General features: G+C 29.8%; 4 protein-coding genes across 9 annotated transcripts in view; 1 reads left to right on the forward strand and 3 right to left on the reverse strand.

Annotated features, from left to right (window-relative positions):
* LOC123010241 (gamma-aminobutyric acid type B receptor subunit 1) overlaps positions 1–22,035 on the forward strand; it is a 175,769-nt gene that overhangs the window by 120,869 nt on the left and 32,865 nt on the right. The gene's annotated exons all lie outside the window — the stretch shown is intronic.
* LOC123010246 (cytochrome P450 9e2-like) lies at positions 3,020–4,882 on the reverse strand. The gene is made up of 6 exons (XM_044406968.1): positions 4,684–4,882; positions 4,396–4,633; positions 4,077–4,345; positions 3,673–4,028; positions 3,362–3,625; positions 3,020–3,313 (listed from the first exon to the last, which is right to left on the reverse strand). Exons 1-6 carry the CDS (start codon positions 4,860–4,862, stop codon positions 3,144–3,146), a joined length of 1,476 nt encoding a protein of 491 aa, XP_044262903.1. The 5' UTR covers positions 4,863–4,882; the 3' UTR covers positions 3,020–3,143.
* Positions 6,957–10,752, reverse strand: LOC123010243 (cytochrome P450 6g1-like). Of its 2 annotated transcripts, none has more exons than XM_044406964.1 (6): positions 10,645–10,752; positions 10,337–10,531; positions 10,052–10,289; positions 9,351–10,002; positions 7,256–7,519; positions 6,957–7,201 (listed from the first exon to the last, which is right to left on the reverse strand). In XM_044406964.1, the coding sequence occupies exons 2-6, from the start codon at positions 10,513–10,515 to the stop codon at positions 7,035–7,037; spliced, it is 1,500 nt and encodes a 499-aa protein (XP_044262899.1). In that variant the 5' UTR covers positions 10,516–10,531; positions 10,645–10,752; the 3' UTR covers positions 6,957–7,034. The 2 variants fall into 2 exon arrangements, with proteins under 2 accessions (XP_044262899.1, XP_044262900.1); XM_044406965.1 differs by having other exon boundaries at positions 10,337–10,543; positions 10,645–10,720.
* LOC123010242 (probable cytochrome P450 6a13) lies at positions 12,950–20,168 on the reverse strand. Of its 4 annotated transcripts, none has more exons than XM_044406960.1 (6): positions 19,162–20,168; positions 14,536–14,730; positions 14,258–14,495; positions 13,557–14,208; positions 13,247–13,510; positions 12,950–13,195 (listed from the first exon to the last, which is right to left on the reverse strand). In XM_044406960.1, the coding sequence occupies exons 1-6, from the start codon at positions 19,341–19,343 to the stop codon at positions 13,029–13,031; spliced, it is 1,698 nt and encodes a 565-aa protein (XP_044262895.1). In that variant the 5' UTR covers positions 19,344–20,168; the 3' UTR covers positions 12,950–13,028. The 4 variants fall into 4 exon arrangements, with proteins under 4 accessions (XP_044262895.1, XP_044262897.1, XP_044262896.1 ...); XM_044406962.1 differs by having other exon boundaries at positions 14,536–14,741; positions 19,162–19,301; XM_044406961.1 differs by lacking the exon at positions 19,162–20,168 and adding an exon at positions 15,243–15,306 and having other exon boundaries at positions 14,536–14,741.

Raw genomic sequence — 22,035 nt, forward strand, 5'->3', positions numbered from 1 at the left:
ATTTATGTAAAACATTTTTTGAAAAAATTTAATATAAAGTAGATAGTTGTAATCTTTAGATCATAACCTTCATGAGAAAAGTGGGTTGTTATTATAAAAAAATATTTTTTTTTGTAGAACTCGAAAACAAAAAATGTACTTTATCATTTACCAATTAGTTTTTATTCAAACTCTATTTGAAGTACAAGAAGTATTTTAAACGGATAAAATTGAATTTTTTTCGAGAATTTGGTTGCTTAGTAAATTGACGACACAAATCACCTACATAATTAAAAAGATAAAATAAAATTAAAAAACGCGTGCAAAGCACGAGAAGAAGAAACTAAAGAAGAAACTAAATTAGATTAAAAAAAATCAGCTTTATCCTATAGAAAAAAAAAACCTCGAGCGTAATTCGATGAGATATTTTAATGAATAATAAACTGTCGCCAAATTGACGTTTTTGTGCTGTGTTTTTCGAAGTCGTTTGTTCTACATTGGATTCGATTTCTCTTGATTCGACGTGCCAAAACGCATGGAATTCGCCATTTTGCATCTCATTTACAAATTAATTGTCGAATTTTAAAATTGTCTATCTGTTATCATAACAACAAACTGATTAGGTTCGAGAAACTGTGCTATGGAAGTTGGCACACATTTAACTTTATCGCCAAATTCATTATATTTCAGAACTTGCGCTCTAGAAAAAAAATGTCATTAAGGTGAGATGCCAGGAACTTGAAAAAAATGCTAAAAAAACTATATTTATAAAAATTTTGAAGTTATGGGAGTTTAAATTCTATTTATTTCTGTTGAAAAAATAATTTTCCATGTTTGTTTGCGTAGAGGCTATTAGAAGACGAAACACGGAAGCTGTATTCTAAATTGCAACTATGTTTGACGTTATTTGTGGCTTTTATTGCCAAAATTCTTGTCCCTTGACTAAATAATTGTAAAAAAAGATACAAGATCATTAGTATCATTGAATAGATATAAAAAAAATTGTTAAATGAAAAAATCAAATTTTTTGACAGAATTTTTTAAACATTTTCTTGATGTTTCTGATATCTTATCTTACTTGAAATTTTTCTCTGGGGCGCGAGTTCTGAAATAACCTGTATATGAATTAAATTGTCTGCGATTTTAATTCGATTATAAAGACGTGTTTTGAGAGGTGCAGATAAAATGCGATCTAGCTGGTATAACTGACGAATAAGGCTCGGATTATATGCACGAAAAATCGTAAAATATGCACGTATTTTCACAAAAATATGCACAAAATATTAAGAAATATGCTCCAATATATACCAAATATGCATCGATATGTAAAATTTTGAACAATAAAAGTATTTATTTTTTGAAAAAAACTAATTGATGAATTATAAAGTTCTATAAAAATGTGATGTTTTATCAAAAATAAAATTTTTCGAAATTTTRGTTATTTTGTTTTTGAGTTTTACAAAAATATTATTTTTTTAATGGTAACCCACCAAAAAAGATTTTTTTTTCATGAAAGTCATGATCTAAGGGATTACAACTATCTACTTTGTATTAAATTATTTTTTTACATATATCGCAATTTAGACAACAAAAATCGAGTAACTCAAAAACAAAACAAAATTTTGTTCTTAAAATAAGATCATTTTTATATTACTTTAATTTATATTAATTATTATTTTTTGGAAACAAATGATTTAAATAAAACCGTTTGGTTCAATACATTTTAAAAAGGAAACACTCAGCAGGGTAATAATTTTTTGAGTTTGGCTTACGAATTACCGGTTGTTTTCTCTTTAAAATATTTTGTAATAGGATCATTTTTCATAAACTGTCCAATTTTTAACATGAACTGAAATTTTTAATCGGAAATATGCAATATTTCCTAAAATATGCACCAAGTTGCCAAAATATGTAAAATATGCATTTTTTATTTGGCTTATTTTAATGAAAACACATTAGATATGCATAGAAAACTTACAATTTTGTTGATATACCTCTTAATAACAAATATGCATTTTGCATATAATCCGAGCCTTACTGATGAATGATGATTATATTTACATTTTGTTATGGTAGTAACGTTTTGTGAATCACCCTGTATGTATTGTCGCAAGTAATTATATTTTTAAATGGATGTTAGTAATTTATCAAATTACCAACTAATGTAATAACTAAATGTTTTACCAAGATTTTGTTGGATATTAAATAAATCAAACTTTTTTAAACCTATTTTTTTATTTTCGATTTTTACGTTATTTAGGACTTTTTCAGTCGCTAACTTAACAACACTTTTTTTAATAAAATTATTCGATACATACCCACAGGACTGTTAAGAGGTTTTAACAGTGCGCTTTTCTTGACGCCCGATTTTTTGTCTGTTTAAACTTTCAATTGTTGTCATTTTTGATAATTTGAAAATGCATTTTTTTTAATATTGTAATTTAGTACGACGAAAACGTTGTACGTACCACGTGTTGTTAAGGACCATAACAATTACAAGAGGATTAAAACCTTCTTTTGTCGGGCCTCAAACAATTTCCTCAGTTATTATAGCTTTCTTAACAGTCCTGTGTACGTGAATAACTGCATAGTTAAAATATTTTAAACGTGATGGTTAAACGTTTTTTACCCTGTGGAACTAATTTTCACATAACATGTCCAAAATAAACTATGAAAATGTATTACATATTCAGTCGTGTATTTTATTTAAATTTAAAATTAAATACTATGACTGCTATAAACACCATGTAAATCTGAATTCAGTTCTAAAAGAGTTAAATTAACTTTTTCCAACTTTGTCGGAAGTAATATTGTTTTTGAAGTGGCTCTCTCCTAAAAGGAAAGCACGAATAAGTCGGCCTTTAATCCAATAAATAGAATGCAATTTGCTGATAAGTAGGTATCGTTTCTTTAATCTCATTTCGAGTTACTACTTACATTTACGTCCCATTTTTACGAGTACAACCTTTTCGCAATACTTTTTTTATTTTTTGATGCAAAGTGTCTTTCGATAAAGAGATTCAAGTTGTAATTTAACGAATTAAATGTTCAAGAGAATGTATTTATAGTACATTATAAATAACATTGGGTTACATTATTTGATACAAAAAAATATAACAATTACCTTACCAGATAATAATTCACTATAAAAATAAGTACATTACTTAAGCCGCTATTTTCTTAAAATCAATCCACAAGCCACCTACAGGTGCCGTCATAATATTAATCGGGTCGTATTTAATCGGCAAAATCGTTTTCTTATTTACCGACACTTCGAAATTTCTGATAATGTAAGAAACACCTACTTTGATTTGCAAGACTCCGAACCGTTTTCCTGAAATTACAAATTACTTCTTTGACATACCAAACTTGACTTTGGTACCTAAACAAATTCTTGGCCCCTCTCCAAATGGCAAAAACGTGTACTTGGTCAACTTTTCCTTATTTTCACCGATAAACCGTTCGGGTTTGAACGTTTCTGGGTCTTGGTAATATTTGGGATCATGGTGAAGACCATAAACCGGTAAAATTATCGGAGTTCCGGCTTCAATGGTCACCGGTTTTGTCCCATTTTTGGGTGTGTAGGTGAAATTTTTGGTGCAGATTTTTTGGAGCGAAAACATAGGGGGGTGGATTCGGAGCGTTTCTGCAATACTGGGTGAGTCAAAAAAAAAATACAGTTACTTTTTTTACCATTGACAACTCCGTCTAAGTAAGGCATTGCTTGTAACTCCTCGTATGGCAACTTTCCGTTCTCCTCAAACGCTTTATTTATTTCCTCTCTCAGTTTGGTTTGGACGTCGGGGTTTGAGGCAATTTCGAAAAGTACAAAACTCATTAAAATGGAACTCGTTTCGTAGCCTTCCCCGAAAAATCCTGCCGCATGTGCTGTGACATCAATATCGGTAAATTTGTATTTGTTTGAGTTTTTTTTTAATTGGCTCACAACATGAAGGTAGTCATTTCGGACGATGTTGTTTTCTTCGCGATATTTTAGGGTTTGGGTCACCATATCGACGAATTTATTTACGATTGTTTTTTTAATAAAGCTGGAAAAGACAGTTTTGGCGACTTTTTGACCTTTTTGGTGGCGTTACCCAGCAGCTAGAGCTTTGGATAAGGTTGGGGAGACAGTCATTAGGAAGAAACTACTCGGAGGTGTGAAAAAATCTTTGGCGAGTTGGCGAAATTCACTGTTTTCTTGTTCAAGACATTTGCCTTCAAGGCCAAAAGCGCAAGTGGCAACATTGTTTAGGGTGAAACGGCGACAGATTTCTTTGACATCACTATCTAAATTTTTTCGAGTCTCGATGAATTTTACTAAATTTTCGCTGATTTTTTCTAAGTAGGGGTACAGCCACTTCATCTGAAATCAATTAATAATCAGTTATTGATAACAAAAATTTTTAATGGTACTTTTCCGCTGGTAAACCCTGGTGTTAGTTGAGCCCTAACAGTTCTCCATTCTTCCCCTTTCAGGACGAAAGGATTTCTTGCAAAAATGGGGTCGTGGCGCTTATCAACTTCGTAATCATTTTCACTAAAGTGATCAAAAGATTTGATAGTGACCTCTTTAACCAAATCAGGGTCACGAACTACCAACACCGGAGTCGTGGCTCGGTACATCCCGACAATTTCTGACTCATTATATTTACTAAAATTTTCGATAATAATTTTTTTATCAAAACTGTTTAAAGTCCTTACTGATAAGCTTCGGCGAAAATTTCTCCAGGTGAAGCTTTCAAAATGAAACTCCGTCCCATATTGCCCACCAGAAAGTTGGCTTTGGGACCAGGGATGCCTCTTTTTTCCCAATATTGATAATTCAGTTTCAAAAAATAGTAGGCAACAATTATTACCAAAATTATTAGAATGGTAAGCATTTTTTAAGTAAACACGGACACTTGTTGGGATAGAACTAAGTTCGTTTGGGAGAAAAAGGTCAATTTATTCTTTAAAATAGCAAATATTTTTAACTTTGTGGAAAATTACTGATAAAATCGAGCACATTAATGTGTGACCCGGTCAAGTAGTTGCGTCAGAATTATGTGATAACATATATGCACATGTGGTCCAGAATTTTCGCAACTGCTGGGGTTTGGGAATTATAAGAACAAAGTGCAAATCCATTTTTTTTAACACCAAAGTCTGTTAAATTTTTATAATTGCATTATTTTTATTTATTTTGTTGTTTTTTACTGTTTAATAATTGTTGTTTTGTTTGAAACGTTTCTGGTAATTTGTTACGAAAAACACTTCTAAAATCCAAATTTTATTTTGAACACTTGTTTGTATTTCGGGATATGTCAAATAGGGGTTAAGTATTTGTCAAACTGACTTTTTTGAAATTGAACACAGCTAAAATATTAAATTATTTATTTTTGAACCAATAAAAGTACAGCTAAGTCATTTTTAAAGGCATAATATATTAGTTTTTGGAAGTAGAATTTCTATTTTTTATAAAACTGTTTTTTTATATTTTACGATCATGACCTACTAACGCAATTCAGAACAGATTTACAAAATTGACAAAATTTTATTGTGCGAACGAAACGTGAAACTTAAAATACACATAGCTAATAAAAACATTGAGGTCGCAGTTTTAGGGCAGCCTATACAGTGAGCGGCAAAATTATGGAATAATTTTAATAAAACTAAAAATATTTTGTTTTGGCAAAAATGCTCGAACAGATGTCGTTTTTAATTAATTTTTAACTTGATTTAAAATTTTACACTTTATGGTTTTTGAGTAAAGACGAGATCGACATTTTTTAATGGAAACCTATTTTTTAGCCAATTTGATAGATCTTTTAAGTGTTAAAATGACAACATCAAAATATTAGATATTACATAGTTTCCAAAAAAAAAATCATCCAAAAAGTGAAAAAAATAAACAGACAATTTTAAATCAAGTATATAATGTAAAAAGTATTTCCAATTTCAATTTCCAAAGTTTTTTCCAATTTTTTTATGAGCCAAATAACTTTTATGTTAAGAATGGATATAAAACCTTAGACTAAAAACACAAATTGACAACTCAACACGGTTTACAACAAAAAAATTCTAGAAAACCTATCTTAAGTTGTTGTTATTGGTGTTTTTGTTAACAGGGTGTAGCCTAGGTGTGGTTTTGGAACAGTCTGTATAATGTTTTGGAAAAAAAGGATAAAAGTGGTTTATTAAAAAATGTGATTATTAGCATTCTTGTTTAATGAATAAGATGTGTTTTGTAACATAGATTAATTATTATTAAATAATAATACGAGTGAGTATTTAATAAAAATAAATATTTTACACAGAATAAAATTAGATATCTTTAAAATGTTACTTTTTTGGTACAGTCGTAGAGCTGATCTGAATATAGTTCCTTCTTTAGTGTAAAAGATATGTTTTTATCTAAATTGTTTGTGATAGGAAAATTCTTACATGCGTATGGGAAGTGCCAAGTTATGAGTGCTACATACGTAAAATTCTTTTTACAAGGATGTATTTGTTATAAGATAAACTTATATTACATAATTAGTTATCAATAATGTTGTAATTTTTTCACATTCTGACATTGGAAGCAAAATAGTCCAAATACTTGAGTAGTCGATCTTACATCAAGTGATGTTACAGAAACCTTTGGTGTTTGTAACTCAAAGAGTTGTCAAGCGACTATGAAATCGATACCTTGAGTGAAATTCAATACGCTTTGAATACCTTTAAAGGGTTCAAAGGGTTTAAATTGAATTTAATAATTTACATCAGTTGCTGCTTTTTCTACCAGTATTTTTCTATGGTTTTGTAGACTTTACACTTAGTCTGATAAGAACACGTATGTTGGGTGGAATTTATTACGACGGCTTTACCACCGAAAGTCGTGACTTGAAGAAAAGAAACCAATTATATTAAGACAAATCTTCTGAAATGTCATAAGACTTAATAAAAAGTCGCAAGCAAGGTGGGAATATAAGAATAAAAGAATGTGAGTTAGGACTGCAGATTTATTTCCTCTAGGAGTTGAATTTTATAGTGATACAAGAGTAGATTTTTTTAATTTTATTGCAGTTTTTTTATTTAATTTTTCTAAAATTAAGCCACAAGCCCCCAACAGCCGCCGTTATGGGGTTAACGGGATCATATCTTATTGGCACTTTTGTCTTTTTATTGACTGCCAATTCGTAATTATGAACAATGTGTGCAACTCCCACTTTAATTTGTAGCAAACCAAATCTTTGTCCTACAAATGAAAAGAAAATAAGAAATTACGTTTTTTTTATATTTTGTGAATTACCCAAACAGCTTCTGGGACCTTCACCAAAGGGCATAAAAGTGCACTTGACAATATTTTCTTTATTTGAGCCGAGAAATCGTTCCGGTTGGAAGGAATCAGGATCTTCGTAATAATCCGGATCGTGGTGGAGACCATAAATGGGTAAAATAACAGTGGTACCTTTTTCGATTGTCACAGGTTTGTTTGCGTTTTTGGGAGTAAAAGTAAAGTCTTTGGTGCATAGTTTTTGGGTGTGTAGAAGTGCCGGATGGCAACGTAACGTTTCTAAAAATTTTTTTCATGTCGTGACAACTTGACAAATTTTATATCATTTTGTTCGTCTCAGTGAGACAAATCAAATGCAATAAAAAAAAATTTAAAAAGTCCATACACTTTGAAGTAAATAATTTTTTTCTAATTTAAATGAATTTAAAATACTTTAACTTTAAAAAATCATTATTCAATAACTATTAGGCCGATTTCCTTCATATAAAGACCATTCTAAAGGGATAGACTTGCCCTTTAGAATGATATGCAATTTGAAATTGAATATTGGCAAACTTCGAACACTGTTCGAAGAATTTCGAAGTAAATCGAAGTAATCTAAGAAAAACCCTACGAGTATTTTTTTTCTTCGTCACCATCGTGTAGAGCATCTTTTTATTAATAAGAATCTAAATTTTTAAATAATATACCGAGTAGTTTTCAAGATATGATTTTTTGAAGTTAAGGTTTGCTATTCAGGATTGCTCCATATAGGAGAAATACATGTTAATCTTACTTTAAAATTTTTATGGAAATATTTGTTTTAAAACTTTTCTTTTGCTTAAAAATGGTCAATTGCACGTTCTTTTTTCTAATTAGAATAAACAAAAACTGTTTCTTTACTTAAAACAAACAAGGAGTACCTGCGTACTAAATTAAAGCAAATAAAGAGTTTTTTTGTTCTAAAAATGATCACTTATCATTGAGCAAAAAGGATCTAGAAGTTTAAAGCAGTAGCTTTAAATATAAGAACAAATCGTTTTCAAATTAAATCACTTTTCATGCAGATTCCAACTTGTTCACTTTGTTCTAGCTTTCTGAACTTTTTATTGAAAATGTTCTCAGCAAATGCTTTCTCATCACTTTCTACTGATGGTGAATGCAATAAGTCAGTTGCTTCGTGTGCAACTGTTATCACAACAACTACTACCTACAAGCTAACTGAAGCTAATCGTACCAACAAAATAAATCAGGTGACTTATTGCATTTAACATCACTCGAAAGTGATGAGAAAGCATTTGCTTAGAACATTTTCAAAAAAAGTTCAGAAAGCTAGAACAAAGTGAACAAGTCGAAATTTGAATGGAAAGTGATTTGCCCTTATATTTAAGGCTCGTGCCTTAAACTTCTAGATCCTTTTTGCTCAATGATCAGTGGTCATTTTTACAACAAAAAAACTCTTTATTTGCTTTAATTAGTACGCAGGTACTCTTTATTTGTTTTAAGTAAACAAACAGTTTTTGTTTATTGTAATTAGAACAAAGAAGGTGCAATTGACCATTTTTAAYCYAAAGAAAAGTCTTAAAAAAAATACTTTTATAAAAATGCAATTTTAAGTAAGATTAACGTGCATTTCTCCTATTTGGCGCAATACCTGAATAGCAAACCTTAACTTCAAAAAATCATATCTTGAAAACTACTCGTTATATTCTTTTAAAAATTTGGATCACAACTAATGAAGAGCTGCTCTACACGATGGTAATGATGAAAAAAAAATTACTCGTAGGGTTTTTCATAGATTATTTCGATTTACTTCGAACTTCTTCGAAAAGTGTTTGCCAATATTCAATTTCAAATTTTATATCATTCTAAAGAGCAAGTCCATCCCTTTAGAATGGTTTTTATTTGAAGGAAATCGGCATAATAGTTATTGAGTAATGATTTTTTAAAGTTCAAATATTTTAAATTCATTTAAATTAGAAAAAAATTAATTAATTCAAAGTGTGTGGACTTTTTGAAATTTTTTTTAGTGCATTTGATTTGTCTCACTGAGACGAACAAAATGATACAAAATTTGACATGATTTTTTTTTGTCGCCCTGTGTAATCATAACGTGACAAAATTAACTTACCATTAATGACAGCGTCTAGATACTGGAGTTGTTGCAAGACTTCGTAAGGTAATTTGTTACCGTTATTTTCAAAAGCTTTATTTACTTCTCCTCTTAACTTTTCTTGAACATTGGGATTTGAAGCAATTTCGTACAGAACAAAACTCATCACAGCTGAACTAGTTTCGAAACCGTCGCCAAAAAATCCAGCTGCGTGTGCAGTTACATCAATATCAGCAAATTCATAATCGGTTGAAGTTTTCTTCAATTGCATCAAAATGTGGAGAAAATCGTTTCGTAACACGTTGTTATCTTCTCGATATTTTATAGTTTGTGATACTATATTTGTTAATTTCTTTTCAACACTTTTGGTGACAAATCTGATTGAGAATAGTTTTGATAACGGGGGTATTACAGTCGAAAGAAAGAACGCAATAAATGCTGAACTTCCCGGCGAGAAAAACTCTACTGCCAGTTGCCTAAACTCGCTGTTTTCTTCTTCGAGACATTTACCTTCGATGCCGAAAGCACAACTTGCAACATTGTTCAGAGTAAATCTAGCACACAATTCTTTTGCATTATAACCTTTTCCGTTTGTTGTCTCGGGGTGGTTGTCAATGAATTTGACAAGGTTGCCGGCTACTTCCTCTAAAAGAGGGTACAACCATTTCATCTACGAATTTTAATCAACAAATATTTTATAAAAAAATATTATTTTTTACTTTTCCACTTGTGAATCCCGGTGTTAATTGTTGGCGAACAGTTTTCCACTCCTCGCCTCGCAAGAAGAATGGATTTCGTCCGATAATTGGGTCAATCTTTTTGTCAATATACATGTCATTGTCATGGAAATTACCAAAGGATTTTAAAGTCACTTCTTTGATTAGTTCAGGATCGCGAATCAATATTATTGGGGTCGTAGTCCGGTACAAACCCACAACATCTTCATTTTTAAACTGACTAGAATTTTGGAATTAGATTTAGTCAATTTTGGAAAAAATACTCACTTGTAAGCTTCTGTGAATATTTGTCCAGGTGATGATTTGCAAATAAAGCTTTTGCCCATATTTCCAACCAGGAAGCGGGGTTTTGGTCCGGGTACTCCACGCTTTCTCCAGTATTGGTAATTAAGGTGTAATAAATAATAAATTATTATTATTATTGTTAGTAGAAGTATTGGAATCATTTTGTCAAGTCTGAGGCTGTAATCAAATCTAATTAAGCTTAAACTGGAACATTGCCAGTATTTATATTTTTATTTGAAAAGTCATGACTCATGATTACTTGTTAATATTTTGAGTATTGAAGTACGTACCAAAATTACAGTTGATTTTCAACAAAAATTTGAAAAGGTTTCTTCACAGTCAAATCACTTCATAGTTTCAATCAAGTTCAATCTGCGTTGTGACTACCCCTCCTTTTGTTTAAATGGACCAAATCAAATTTAATAGTCAAGGTTGTTTTCATTGAGTTGATAACACTATTATTGTCAATATTCTAATAAAATATTTGAATATAGTTCAAAATATCTAGACAAAAATTGTGGGTTACAGGCATAAATTGCAATTATTATACTTTATTTATTTTATTTATTCTTTTCTTTAAATTCTTTTACAGTAATTTTAAATTTTTGCTTAACCTGAAACGAGCAAATCTGTAATTAAAACTTCACTTATTCTGATTCAGTGGAAAGAAAAGTTTATTTTTCTCTTGATTTTGGACTTTTTTCCTATATGCTTTCTAAGTCCCATTACAACGGCGGTTTTATTTTATTTTTTTGATAACGATGTCACTTTGACATTAATTAATTAATTGAATAATGATTGTTCTTGTTATAAAATGACTTTATTTTTTATCTTAAAGCTCTTTTTTAAATTTCCATTGATTAAAATTGTTTTTTACAAACATTTTTGTTATTTAACTTGCGTAAACTCATTTGTCAAAGTGACATTGTTACAAAAATTAAAACCGCCGGAATTTAAAACGCAGAAATTTACATTTTAGATTTGCTTGTTTTAGGTGAAGCAAAAAATGTTTTTCTTTTCAGTTTTGTCATAAAATCGAAAATATTTTTTTCTCTTTGCAAACTCAATCCGGGGACATACTGTCTATTTGACGTAATTGACTTTATTTGGCGAAAAAAAAACGTTTGGTTTGAACGATTCGGGATCCTTGAATCGGATCACAATGGAGACCATAAATTGGCAGAATAACTTTCTCAATTATGACTGACTTGTTTGTATTTTTCGAAACAATCGTAAAATCCTTAAAATTTATAATTTTTATAAATGTTGAAATGGAAGATGCCAATGTAACGTTTCTAGAAAATAATATGAAATACAATAATTTGATAACATTTCGAAACTCACCCACCTTCAAATAATAAATTTCTTGCATAACTTGTAAACGTTATTTTCAAAAATTTTATTACCATGTGCTCTTAAATTTGCTTGAGCGTCAGGATTTAAACTCATCAAACCTGTAGTAGTACCAACCATTTTTTTTTAGTTGGGTCAAAATGTGAAGAAAATTCTTACGCACAACGCTTTTGTCTTTGATGCGATATTCTATTGTTTGTAGCACCAGATCTCAAATGTGCCCTTTTTTCCACTCTTTTGGTTACATATTTAAAAAGTACATAATGTCTTAACTATTGAAGTAAACCCAGAAGTCGCACTCTTTTTAATTCGTCTCCTAAAGGATTTCGTCTAGCAATTTGGTTAATTTTTTTGTCATTTTAGTATGGAAACTACTTAAATTGCGAGCATTTATACAAATTTGACAAGTCATGATTACATTTTATAAATTGTACATTGTTATGACAATTATTAATACGAGTATTGGTATTATTTTGAACACGTTTTAAGCTGTAAACAAACAAGAATCAATTTTTACAAGTCATGATTACTTGTTAAAATTTTTGTTTACTTATGTCTATCGAAAAATATTTTATAAAACATTTGATGTAACTGTACTGTATTGTAACTAGCTTTAACTCATTCATATATGCATTACATATTTACTAATTTATTTATTTAATAAATGTAAAAATTTACATTTGCTTGTCAATATTTTTGAGGCTTCAATTACAGTTTTTGAAAATTCTAAAGTTGGAAAATATGACATTTCAGCTTCATTTCAACAATGAATATGAAATATTATACAGTTCACATTGGAAAGTGGTCACTTCCTTATTAGGTGATATGTTATATGACAGTTTAGGTTGGGAAATGGCCACTTCCCAACCAGGAAACTAATAAAGAAGTCACTTCTCAACCCGAGCTGTCATTATATATCATGTTTTTTTTAAATTTGATAAATTGTACTTTTGGTTGTAGGACTATTTTGTTTACTTGATTATTTTGTTACATATTTTATTAGAATTCTTGATATTAATTGACTGAATTTTCGTAAAAATGTTTAAAAAGTGGCCTCATCTAATGGACCGCTTCCGTTTTTTTTAATTCACTCAGTTAATATGTACAATGTACAAAATGTACTACTAATTTTACTACAGGGTGTGCACAATTTAACTTTTCAAAACAAAAGCTTTTTTTTAATTATATTAAAATTTTGTCAAAGAAGGAGGAAGAATAAAAAGGCATCATTATTTATTTTAATACTTATTGTTTAAAATAACACAATTTTTGATATTTAAATGATAAAATAAATCACATTTTATGAGCAACTTGATTTGATTTATTTGATTTTTTTCAAATTCAACCATAATCCTCCAAGAGGTTCTGTCACAGCATTCGTTGGCACATATCTGATTGGCATTTGAGTCTTTTCATTAACAGTTAACTCGTAGTGGTTAATAATGTATGCAATTCCCACTTTAAGTTGTAACACTCCGAATCTTTGTCCTAGAAAATCAGAAACAATATCACCTTGCTATTTATTTTTTTAAATTGTACCTAAACAACTTCTGTGGCCCTCCCCAAACGGCAAATACGTATACTTGACAATATTTTCTCTATTTGCCGGTAGAAATCTTTCCGGTTTGAATGAATCCGGATCTTCGAAATAATCCGGATCGTGGTGAAGACCATAAACCGGCAAAATAACAGAAGTTCCTTCTTCAATTGTGACAGGCTTTTTTGAATTTTTCGGTACGAAGGTGAAATTTTTGGTACATAATTTTTGGGCGTGTAACACTGACGGATGACAACGCAACGTCTCTAAAAAATTTAATGAAAACTTACCAAATGATCAAAAGTGACTCACCCTGGATAACAGCGTCTAAAAGGTGAATTTCTTGCAAAGCGTCATAGGGTAACTTGTTACCATTTTGTTCAAACGCTTTACTAACTTCTTGTCTCAATTTTGCTTGAACTTTTGGATTTGCAGCGATTTCATGCAACACGAAACTCATCACTGTACCACTCGACTCATAACCGTCACCAAGAAACCCAGCTGCGTGTGCAGTCACATCAACATTTGTAAATTCATAATCTTTGCAAGTTTTCTTCAATTCGATCAAAATTTGGAGAAAATCGTTCCTAACTATATTATTTTCTTCGCGGTATTTTACAGTTTGTGTCACCAAATCGGTCAATCTTCTCTCCACACTTTCAGACGCAAATCGGATTTTCATGTATTTTACCAACGGTGGAAATAAATTCAGGATGAAGAAAGCTATGAAATTCCAGCTTCCAGGTGCGAAAAATTCTTTCGCCAGTTCTTGAAACTCGTTCGTTTCTTCCTCGAGACATTTTCCTTCGATTCCAAAAGCACAACTTGCGACGTTGTTTAGAGTGAATCTAGCACACAGTTCTTTGGCACTGTAACCTTTTCCATTTGTGGTTTCGGGGTGATTGTCGATGAATTTGATAAGATTGCCGGCTACTTCCTCCAAGAGAGGGTACAACCATTTCATCTAGGAATTTTAATCAACAAATATTTTATAAAAAATTATTATTTTTTACTTTTCCACTTGTAAAACCCGGGGTCAGTTGTTGCCTCACAATTTTCCATTCATCTCCCCTCAAGAAGAAGGGATTTCGTCCCACGATTGTGTCAACATTTTTGTCAATATATAAATCATTGTCGTGGAAATTATTAAACGATTTTAAAGTCACTTCTTTGATTAGTTGCGGGTCGCGGATTAATATTACAGGTGACATAGCTCGGTACATACCGACCACATCTTCGTTTTTAAATTGACTAAAATTTGAATTAAAACAAATTTGTTGAAAATACTCACTTGTAAGCTTCTGTGTAGATGTGTCCAGGTGATGCTTTGAAAATAAAACTTTTGCCTAAATTCCCAACAAAGAAGCGGGGTTTTGGACCACGTATTCCTCGTTTTTTCCAGTATTGATAATTGTTGTGTATTAAGTAATAAATTATCGTTACGAGTGCGGTTATTACAATTATTAGTATCATTGTGAACCGATGTCTGCAATCAAACTGTTTTCAGAGTTATTGAAAGTACTTTTAAAAAGACAAATCATTTTAATTTTGTTATCAAGATTATCTCTTTTGGTTTAAGTTATTATGATAACATTTTTTTACTATTAACAGGAAGTATACATTTATTAAAAACGAGTATTTTTTGTCGAGTAATTGTTTACTCTATACAGGGAGCGGAAAAAATGTTTAAAAAATTCTATCTGTCAAAAAATTTTGACATTTAGTTTTTGTCATTTGACATTTTTATGATGTTTTTTTACAATTATTTAGTACAAGTACAAAAAAATTTCCAATAAAAGCCACAAACAACATTAAACAGAGTTATAATTTAAGATACAGCTTCCTTGTTTCCTCTTCTAATAGCCTGTAGCAAAAAAACTTGGAAAATTATTTTTTCAACAGAAATAAATAGAGTCAAAGTACAAAATTTAAACTTTCGTAACTTCGAAATTTTTATAGATAGAGTTTTTTTCACATTTTTTCCGTATCTTATCTTACCCTATATTATAATATACACTATATCCAGATTCTGCACAGTACCTATTTATTAATCAGACAGCTGTTTTATAGTAGTCAAGGTTATTTTTATTAATATATCCTCCCATTTTGTCTACATGACATCATAAGCTGATCAAATTGTTTGTTGATAAACAAATGGTTTTAAATTATTTTTGTACTTATTGCTTGGAAACAGAATATTGTTAAATATAAATAATGATAAATTATCTTTTTTTTTTAATTTTGAGTTCTCTCTTTCGGAGAGAATTTCCCCGCATTCGCACTAAATACAGCTCATGCGGAAAAATTATCTTTCCGAATTCGTTACGTAAATAACTATTTTAAAATACTGTAGTTTAAGTGTAGAAATTTTATCAGAACTTTTTTGTTTGAAAGACGAATGGAATAAGTCTTTCTGTATTATTTTTTTTTCCATTTTACCAAATTTTTGATCAAATATTTTTTTATTTGTCGCTACTGGTAATTGTTTAGATCTTTCAGTAAAAGTTTGCATTTTTAAATATTATAGAAACAAAATTAACAAACATTAACAATAATGATTGAATTTTGAGTGTTTTTATGTCAGACCCACGAGCGATGGCAACTTTTAAAACAGGGATTTTTGTAATAGTATTTTTATTTTCAAGAGGGAATAAAGTAACACAGTAATTATTTTTGTACTCATTGCTTGGAAAAAGAATATTGTTAAATATAAATAATGATAAATTATCTTTTTTTTTAATAATTTTGAGTTATTCGTTACAAAAAACCTTGTTCCTAACTCTTTCGGAAAGAATTTTCCCGCATTCGCACTAAAGGCAGCTCATGCGGAAAAATTATCTTTACGAATTCGTTAGGTAAATAACTATTTTAAAATACTGTAGTTTAAGTGTAGAAATTTTATCACAACTTTCTTGTTTGAAAGACAAAGGGAATAAGTCTTTTTGTATTAATTTTTTTTCAATTTTAGCAAATTTTAAATTAAATATTTTTTTGTCGCTACTTGTAATTGTTTAGATCTTTCAGTAAAAGTTTGCATTTTTAAATATTATAGAAACAAAATTAACAAAAATTAACAATAATGATTGAATTTTGAGTGTTTTTATGTCAGACCCACGAGCGATGCCAACTTTTAAAACAGGGATTTTTGTAATAGTATTTTTATTTTCAACAGGGAATGAAGTAACACATTATTTCCTCGTTTTTGAAAAATTGAATGAATTGAATGCATCTTTGGATACCAATCTTTAGTCTAAAAATTGCAAAAATTGAACTCAGTATTTTGACAAATTTTTGACAAATTATCATTTTCTCATGTTATTGTTACAAGATTTAGTCTGTTGGGAGCATTTCTGGAAATATCGTGAACCTCTTGAATGAAAATGTCCTCGGTTCCATGAGGTCGCTTCTGGCATTACCTGCTTTTATTCTTGTCTCTTGATACATAAATAATTTTTTTTTTAAATGCATTGGACGATTATGATTATATCCACAGTCAACCAACATTACAATGTTTAATAATTATAAGTAAAAGACAAATATTTCAAGATAAAAGTTATTTATTTTGAACAAGTTATAAGACAGCAAAAAACATTTTTTTAAATAAAGGCATGCGTCACAATTATTATTATATTGTAGTTTCTTTTTATTTATTTTTGTTCTAAAATAAAAAAATCCATTATTTAAACTTTTTTATTGAAACTGTAACTCTCGTTCAATAATACATAATTTTGGTTTACTCTTCATTTAATCTTTTTAAAATCTAGCCAAAAACCTCCAACTGGGGCTGTGACAGGACTTGTTGTTTGGTATTTTATTGGTGTTTGTGTCTTTTTTTTTACACTTAACTCATAATAATGAATAATGTGTGCCACTCCCACTTTGACTTGTAACACACCAAATCTTTGCCCTGAGAAAAATCGTTAACAAGATTTTTAAGTCTTTTCCATATTCTTATACCTAAACAGCTCCTAGGACCTTCACCAAAAGGCATATATGTATATTTGACCATATTGTCTTTATTTGGCGAAAGAAATCGTTCTGGTTTAAACGATTCGGGATTTTCGTGATAAATCGGATCACGATGAAGACCATAAAGTGACAGAATAATCGGAGTTCCTTTCTCAATTGTGACTGACTTGTTTGTATTTTTCGAAACAAACGTAAAATCTTTCGTGCATATTTTTTGTAAATGTTGAAGTGGAGGATGCAAACGTAATGTTTCTAAAAAATAATATGAAATACAACAATTTGATAGCACTTCAAAAGTTACCGTTAATAATAGCATCCAAATAATGATTTTCTTGCAAAGCGTCATAAGGTAACTTGCCATCGTTATTTTCAAAAATTTTATCAAGTTGTTCTCTTAATGTTTTTTAGGATTTTCAGCCAGTGTGTACAAGACAAAACTCATCACACCTGCACTAGTTTCGTAGCCATCGCCAAAAAATGCAGCTGCTTGTGCAACAATATCAATATCTGTAAACTCATTATCTTTGGAAGTTTTTTTCAATTGGATCAAAATGTGGAGAAAATCGTTACGAACAACGTTATTGTCTTCTCGATATTTCACGGTTTGTTGCACCAGGTCTCTCAATTTGTTTTCGACACTTTTAGTAACAAATTTAATAGGTAAATACTTCACTATTGAAGGGTTTAACGTGGCAAGGTATATACCAAAAAAGCTCCAACTGTCGGCTGGAAAAAACTCCATCGCCAGTTGTCTAAAATAGCTGTTTTTCTCTTCGAAACATTTTCCTTCTATCCCAAAAGCACAACTTGCAACATTGTTTAAAGTGAATCTAGCACACAACTCTTTCGCTTCGTAACCTTTTCCGTTTGTAGTTTCTGGGTTTTTGTCGATGAATTTGACCAAATTTTCAGCCACTTCCTCTAAGAGAGGGTACAACCATTTCATCTACAATTTTCTATAATAGATTTTGGGAAATAAATTTAGCGATTCGTTACTTTTCCACTGGTAAACCCTGGGGTTAATTTTTGTCGTACATTTTTCCATTCGTCTCCTGTTAAAACGAAAATATTTCGGCCAACAATTGGATCATAGTTTTTGTCGATGTATACATCATTATTATGGAAACTACTAAACGATTTTACTGTGACTTCTTTGATTAGTTCAGGGTCACGAATTAATAGTACAGGTGTCAAAGCACGATACAATCCTACTACTTCCTCATTTTTGTATTGACTGAAATTTTGTTTTTATTAGAACACATTTTGAATTTGAATTTAAGTTTATAATTTTTAATTAGATTGGGTGCAATTTATTTTTGGTGAAATGAAAACAGACAACAAATATACAGGGTGCGCCAGAACTCGCGCCCCAGAGAAAAATGCCATATAAGAGAAGAAACATGGAAAAAATGTTAAAAAATTTTATCTATAAAAATTTCGAAGTTATGAGGGTTTAAAGTTGGCACTTTGACTCTATTTATTTCTGTTGGAATAATAATTTTTGCTATAGGCTATTAAAAGAGGAAATAAGGAAGCTATATCCTAAATTGTAACTCTGTTCAATGTTATTTGTGGCTTTTATTGTCAAAAATATAGTCCCTTTACTAAATAATTAAAAAAAACATATACAAGATCATCAGTATTATTAAATAGATATAAAAAAATGTCAAATGTCAAAAAATAAATGTCAAAACTTTTTCCCAGATAGAATTTTTTAAACATTTTTTTCATGTTCCTGGTATCTTACCTTACTTGAAAATTTTCTCGGGGGCGCGAGTTTCTAATTTAAGGTTTTTAATGATAACTACAATAAATAAATGCTTGAAGAGAAATTGACATCTTTTTCACTTGTGTTTAGTTAATTACGAAAATTAAGTTTGCCAAGCTCAAACCAAAAATTAACGCCTACTTTAATATCTATGAATTTAAATGACGACACAGTACTTACTTGTAAGCTTCAAAAAATACTTCTCCAGGTGTTGCTTTCAAAATAAAGCTTTTGCCCATATTACCGACCAAAAACTTGGGTTTTGGGCCAAGTATTCCTCGTTTCTTCCAATATTCATAATTGAGATGGAAAAAATAGTAAACTGTCGTTAACACTGTGATTGTTAGTATTATCAGAATCATTTTTGTACGTAATGTAGAGTTTACAGTGTGAGAGATTTTTATAACTCAATTTAATCAGAAGAGATACAGTGTTGCCAGCTCTCAAATTTCATGAGATCTCATGATTTCAGTTAGACGCTCCTGATTTATTATTGCTGATTTAGGTTTTATTTATCAAAGTATCGGTTCAGTACAAATACTAAAAAGTGTAAAACTAGCAAGATGCAAAGAATTTTGTAAGCACAAGTAAATAATCAACATAGTGTGTTACCTTTTCATAGGTATATATATTTAAATAATTCTTTTTTTTCAAAATTTCTTTACGTGAAACTTGAAACTATCTATAGTCAGTTTAATTTTTAGCTTTAATTGAACATTGAATGTGAAACTGAATGTTATTTTGATGGATAGTACAAGTGGTGACATTGTTAGTGTCAAGTTGTTATTTATATATTTTAATCATGTATTAGCACAGGTATTAACGATGTTTGAATTGAATTTTTTTTACTTTATACTAATAATTAAGGCAGACATTTCATTATTGTATACAAAATTATTTTAAAATGATATTGTCGACGTCTCATAACTAGAAAGTCATAAAAATATCAAATCTCATAGCTTTTTGCGTTTTTCTCGTGGATTTACTTTTTTCGACTTGGCAACGCTGAATCATTATTTTGTTGCGTCATGGTTTGTGTTTATAAATTTATCTGTCGAATGAAAACAAATGTGTCATCGAGATCGATTCTGAGGGACAATAAACGAATTTGATTAACATTTTGTAACGTTAAATAGTCTGTTTTTTTTTTAATGGAAATGCCAAACAGTCCTAACGTTGGCACCCCTAACAAATTTATTTATGGTAATTTTAATAAAGGAAGTTGACAGTTCCAGTTTTTGATTTAATTTAAAAAAAATGTCATTAACGTTAGCAAAAAAATCGTCTAGGAAAATTTAGAAATGAAAACACAAAAACGGGAACAAATTGGGTACGGCGAACGCGAACATTTTTTGGAAATTTGAAGACGAAAAATGAGTCTGAACAAGACCACGGCTAAAATTTAAACGCAATTTGTAATAAACATTCTCTAATTTTTAGTAAGAAATTGATGAGAATACAACATAAACATCAAACAGAAAGAACACAATTAAATTAGTAGGTCTGGTAGCACCGTTTTTGAAGACTGAGTTGAAATAGAAACAATTTTGAAACTAAAGCCGAAGGAGAATTTAGAAAATGCATCAACTTTGAGCTCATTTCAATAAATACACAAAATTTATTGCCGATCATTATAAACCCTGCTTGTATCTTCTACAAAATAACTTTTTTCTGTATAGACACCCTTTTTTATTAAATTTTTTGTAGTAAGAAGTTCATTTTTGTTCACAACATTGTACTTACTTACAGTCTTATTAGACTGAATTCTGTCTTTGGACATTAGGAAGTGATGTCTGTCCTCAGGTTTTTGATTATAAAGGCTTACAAAGAGCAAACAAAAAGCATTTTAATTGCACTGACGTTTTTGAATAAGTTTTTGAAAATGTGAAAATAAGTAGATGATATTTAAAATTATGATACAAATATTTCACACTTTTATCTTGGTTGCGAAGAAACTGCTTTTTGAAAAACTTTTTATGTAGGTATTTTTGTAAATGTACACAATATTTACAAAATTATTGATTCAACAAAAGTCTACTTCGTCAACATAACTTGACAAGCTATGATGACTATTAAAAGGAAGGACGATTGTCTATAATCATGATGATTTGAAATTCTCTTTAAAAATCAGCAAATCATTATTGTTTTTAAGTTTACATAGGTTTTGCCTTTTAATTGTTTTTTCCTAACTCATCTTTTTAGTAAAAATTTTAACTACGAGTCATGACCGAAAAATGTTAATTCATTATTCGCATATGTTTTTACGAATATCAGAAATATCTATAAAGACTATAAAAATAGAAAATCAGTTTTGGAGAACTTTGATATTGTTTATGATACTCGTAAATAAAGTTTCTTTGTAATTGATCGTAAACTTAACCTTACCCACTTCTGAAAATGCATTTTGTCGGTTTTTTTAATGTTTATTATATGAGCAAAAAGCAAAGACAAAATATTTACATTACATCAGATTGATAACACTTGACATGTATTATGTTTTGATAAAAGTACTTATTCAAAATTTGAACTTACTGACTTTTTGATTACATTATTAGCAAGTAAGTACTCTAAATGTATCAAGAATAACAAAAAAATATTTTATTCGATAATAGTGTAATACAATTCATTACAAAAAAAAACAACTCAAGACTGCTTTGAAAAATATTTTGCATGTCTTTGATTATTTCATTTATCCACTTGTCAAAATGTTTAACGTTCACCTACTGCAAGTTTTTTGTTGCTAACACACGTTATAACATATACAATATGTCCCCAGATAGGTGAAACCACTCTTGCAAAAGATAAAAAATTGTCGATTTATTTATTTTTTGGAGTTTATCCCAGCTTGGTTAAAGACTAATTTCTAATATAATTTGCGTTTTGAAACATCAAGTGTGCCTGAGAAATTTTCAAAAAACTTATTTTTTGGTAATGGCAAATTTCAAAATCATCGGCAAATTATTCTTCACTTATTTTGTAAAAGAAAGAAAAAAAAACTGATAACTCATTAACATTTTTGAAAACTTTCAAAACATACCCGGTTTTTCAAAAAAA

Source organism: Tribolium madens, unplaced genomic scaffold (assembly GCF_015345945.1).
Source record: "Tribolium madens isolate multiple individuals breed KSU strain unplaced genomic scaffold, Tmad_KSU_1.1 Scaffold_7;HRSCAF=85;Tcas5.2_LG10, whole genome shotgun sequence".
Classification (NCBI taxonomy): domain Eukaryota; kingdom Metazoa; phylum Arthropoda; class Insecta; order Coleoptera; family Tenebrionidae; genus Tribolium; species Tribolium madens.

Coding starts and splice junctions, on each gene's coding strand:
- LOC123010246 (XM_044406968.1), bottom strand. CDS start 4,862: ATGCTTACCATTCTAATAATTTTGGTAATAATTGTTGCCTACTATTTT. Junction 4,346..4,395: donor CAGGGTTTACCAGCGGAAAA/GTACCATTAAAA, acceptor AATTGATTTCAG/ATGAAGTGGCTGTACCCCTA. Junction 3,626..3,672: donor CTTAGACGGAGTTGTCAATG/GTAAAAAAAGTA, acceptor CCAGTATTGCAG/AAACGCTCCGAATCCACCCC.
- LOC123010243 (XM_044406964.1), bottom strand. CDS start 10,515: ATGATTCCAATACTTCTACTAACAATAATAATAATAATTTATTATTTA. Junction 10,290..10,336: donor ATATTCACAGAAGCTTACAA/GTGAGTATTTTT, acceptor CCAAAATTCTAG/TCAGTTTAAAAATGAAGATG. Junction 10,003..10,051: donor CGGGATTCACAAGTGGAAAA/GTAAAAAATAAT, acceptor TAAAATTCGTAG/ATGAAATGGTTGTACCCTCT.
- LOC123010242 (XM_044406960.1), bottom strand. CDS start 19,343: ATGATTCTGATAATACTAACAATCACAGTGTTAACGACAGTTTACTAT. Junction 14,209..14,257: donor CGGGTTTTACAAGTGGAAAA/GTAAAAAATAAT, acceptor TAAAATTCCTAG/ATGAAATGGTTGTACCCTCT. Junction 13,196..13,246: donor GGGCCACAGAAGTTGTTTAG/GTACAATTTAAA, acceptor CTGATTTTCTAG/GACAAAGATTCGGAGTGTTA.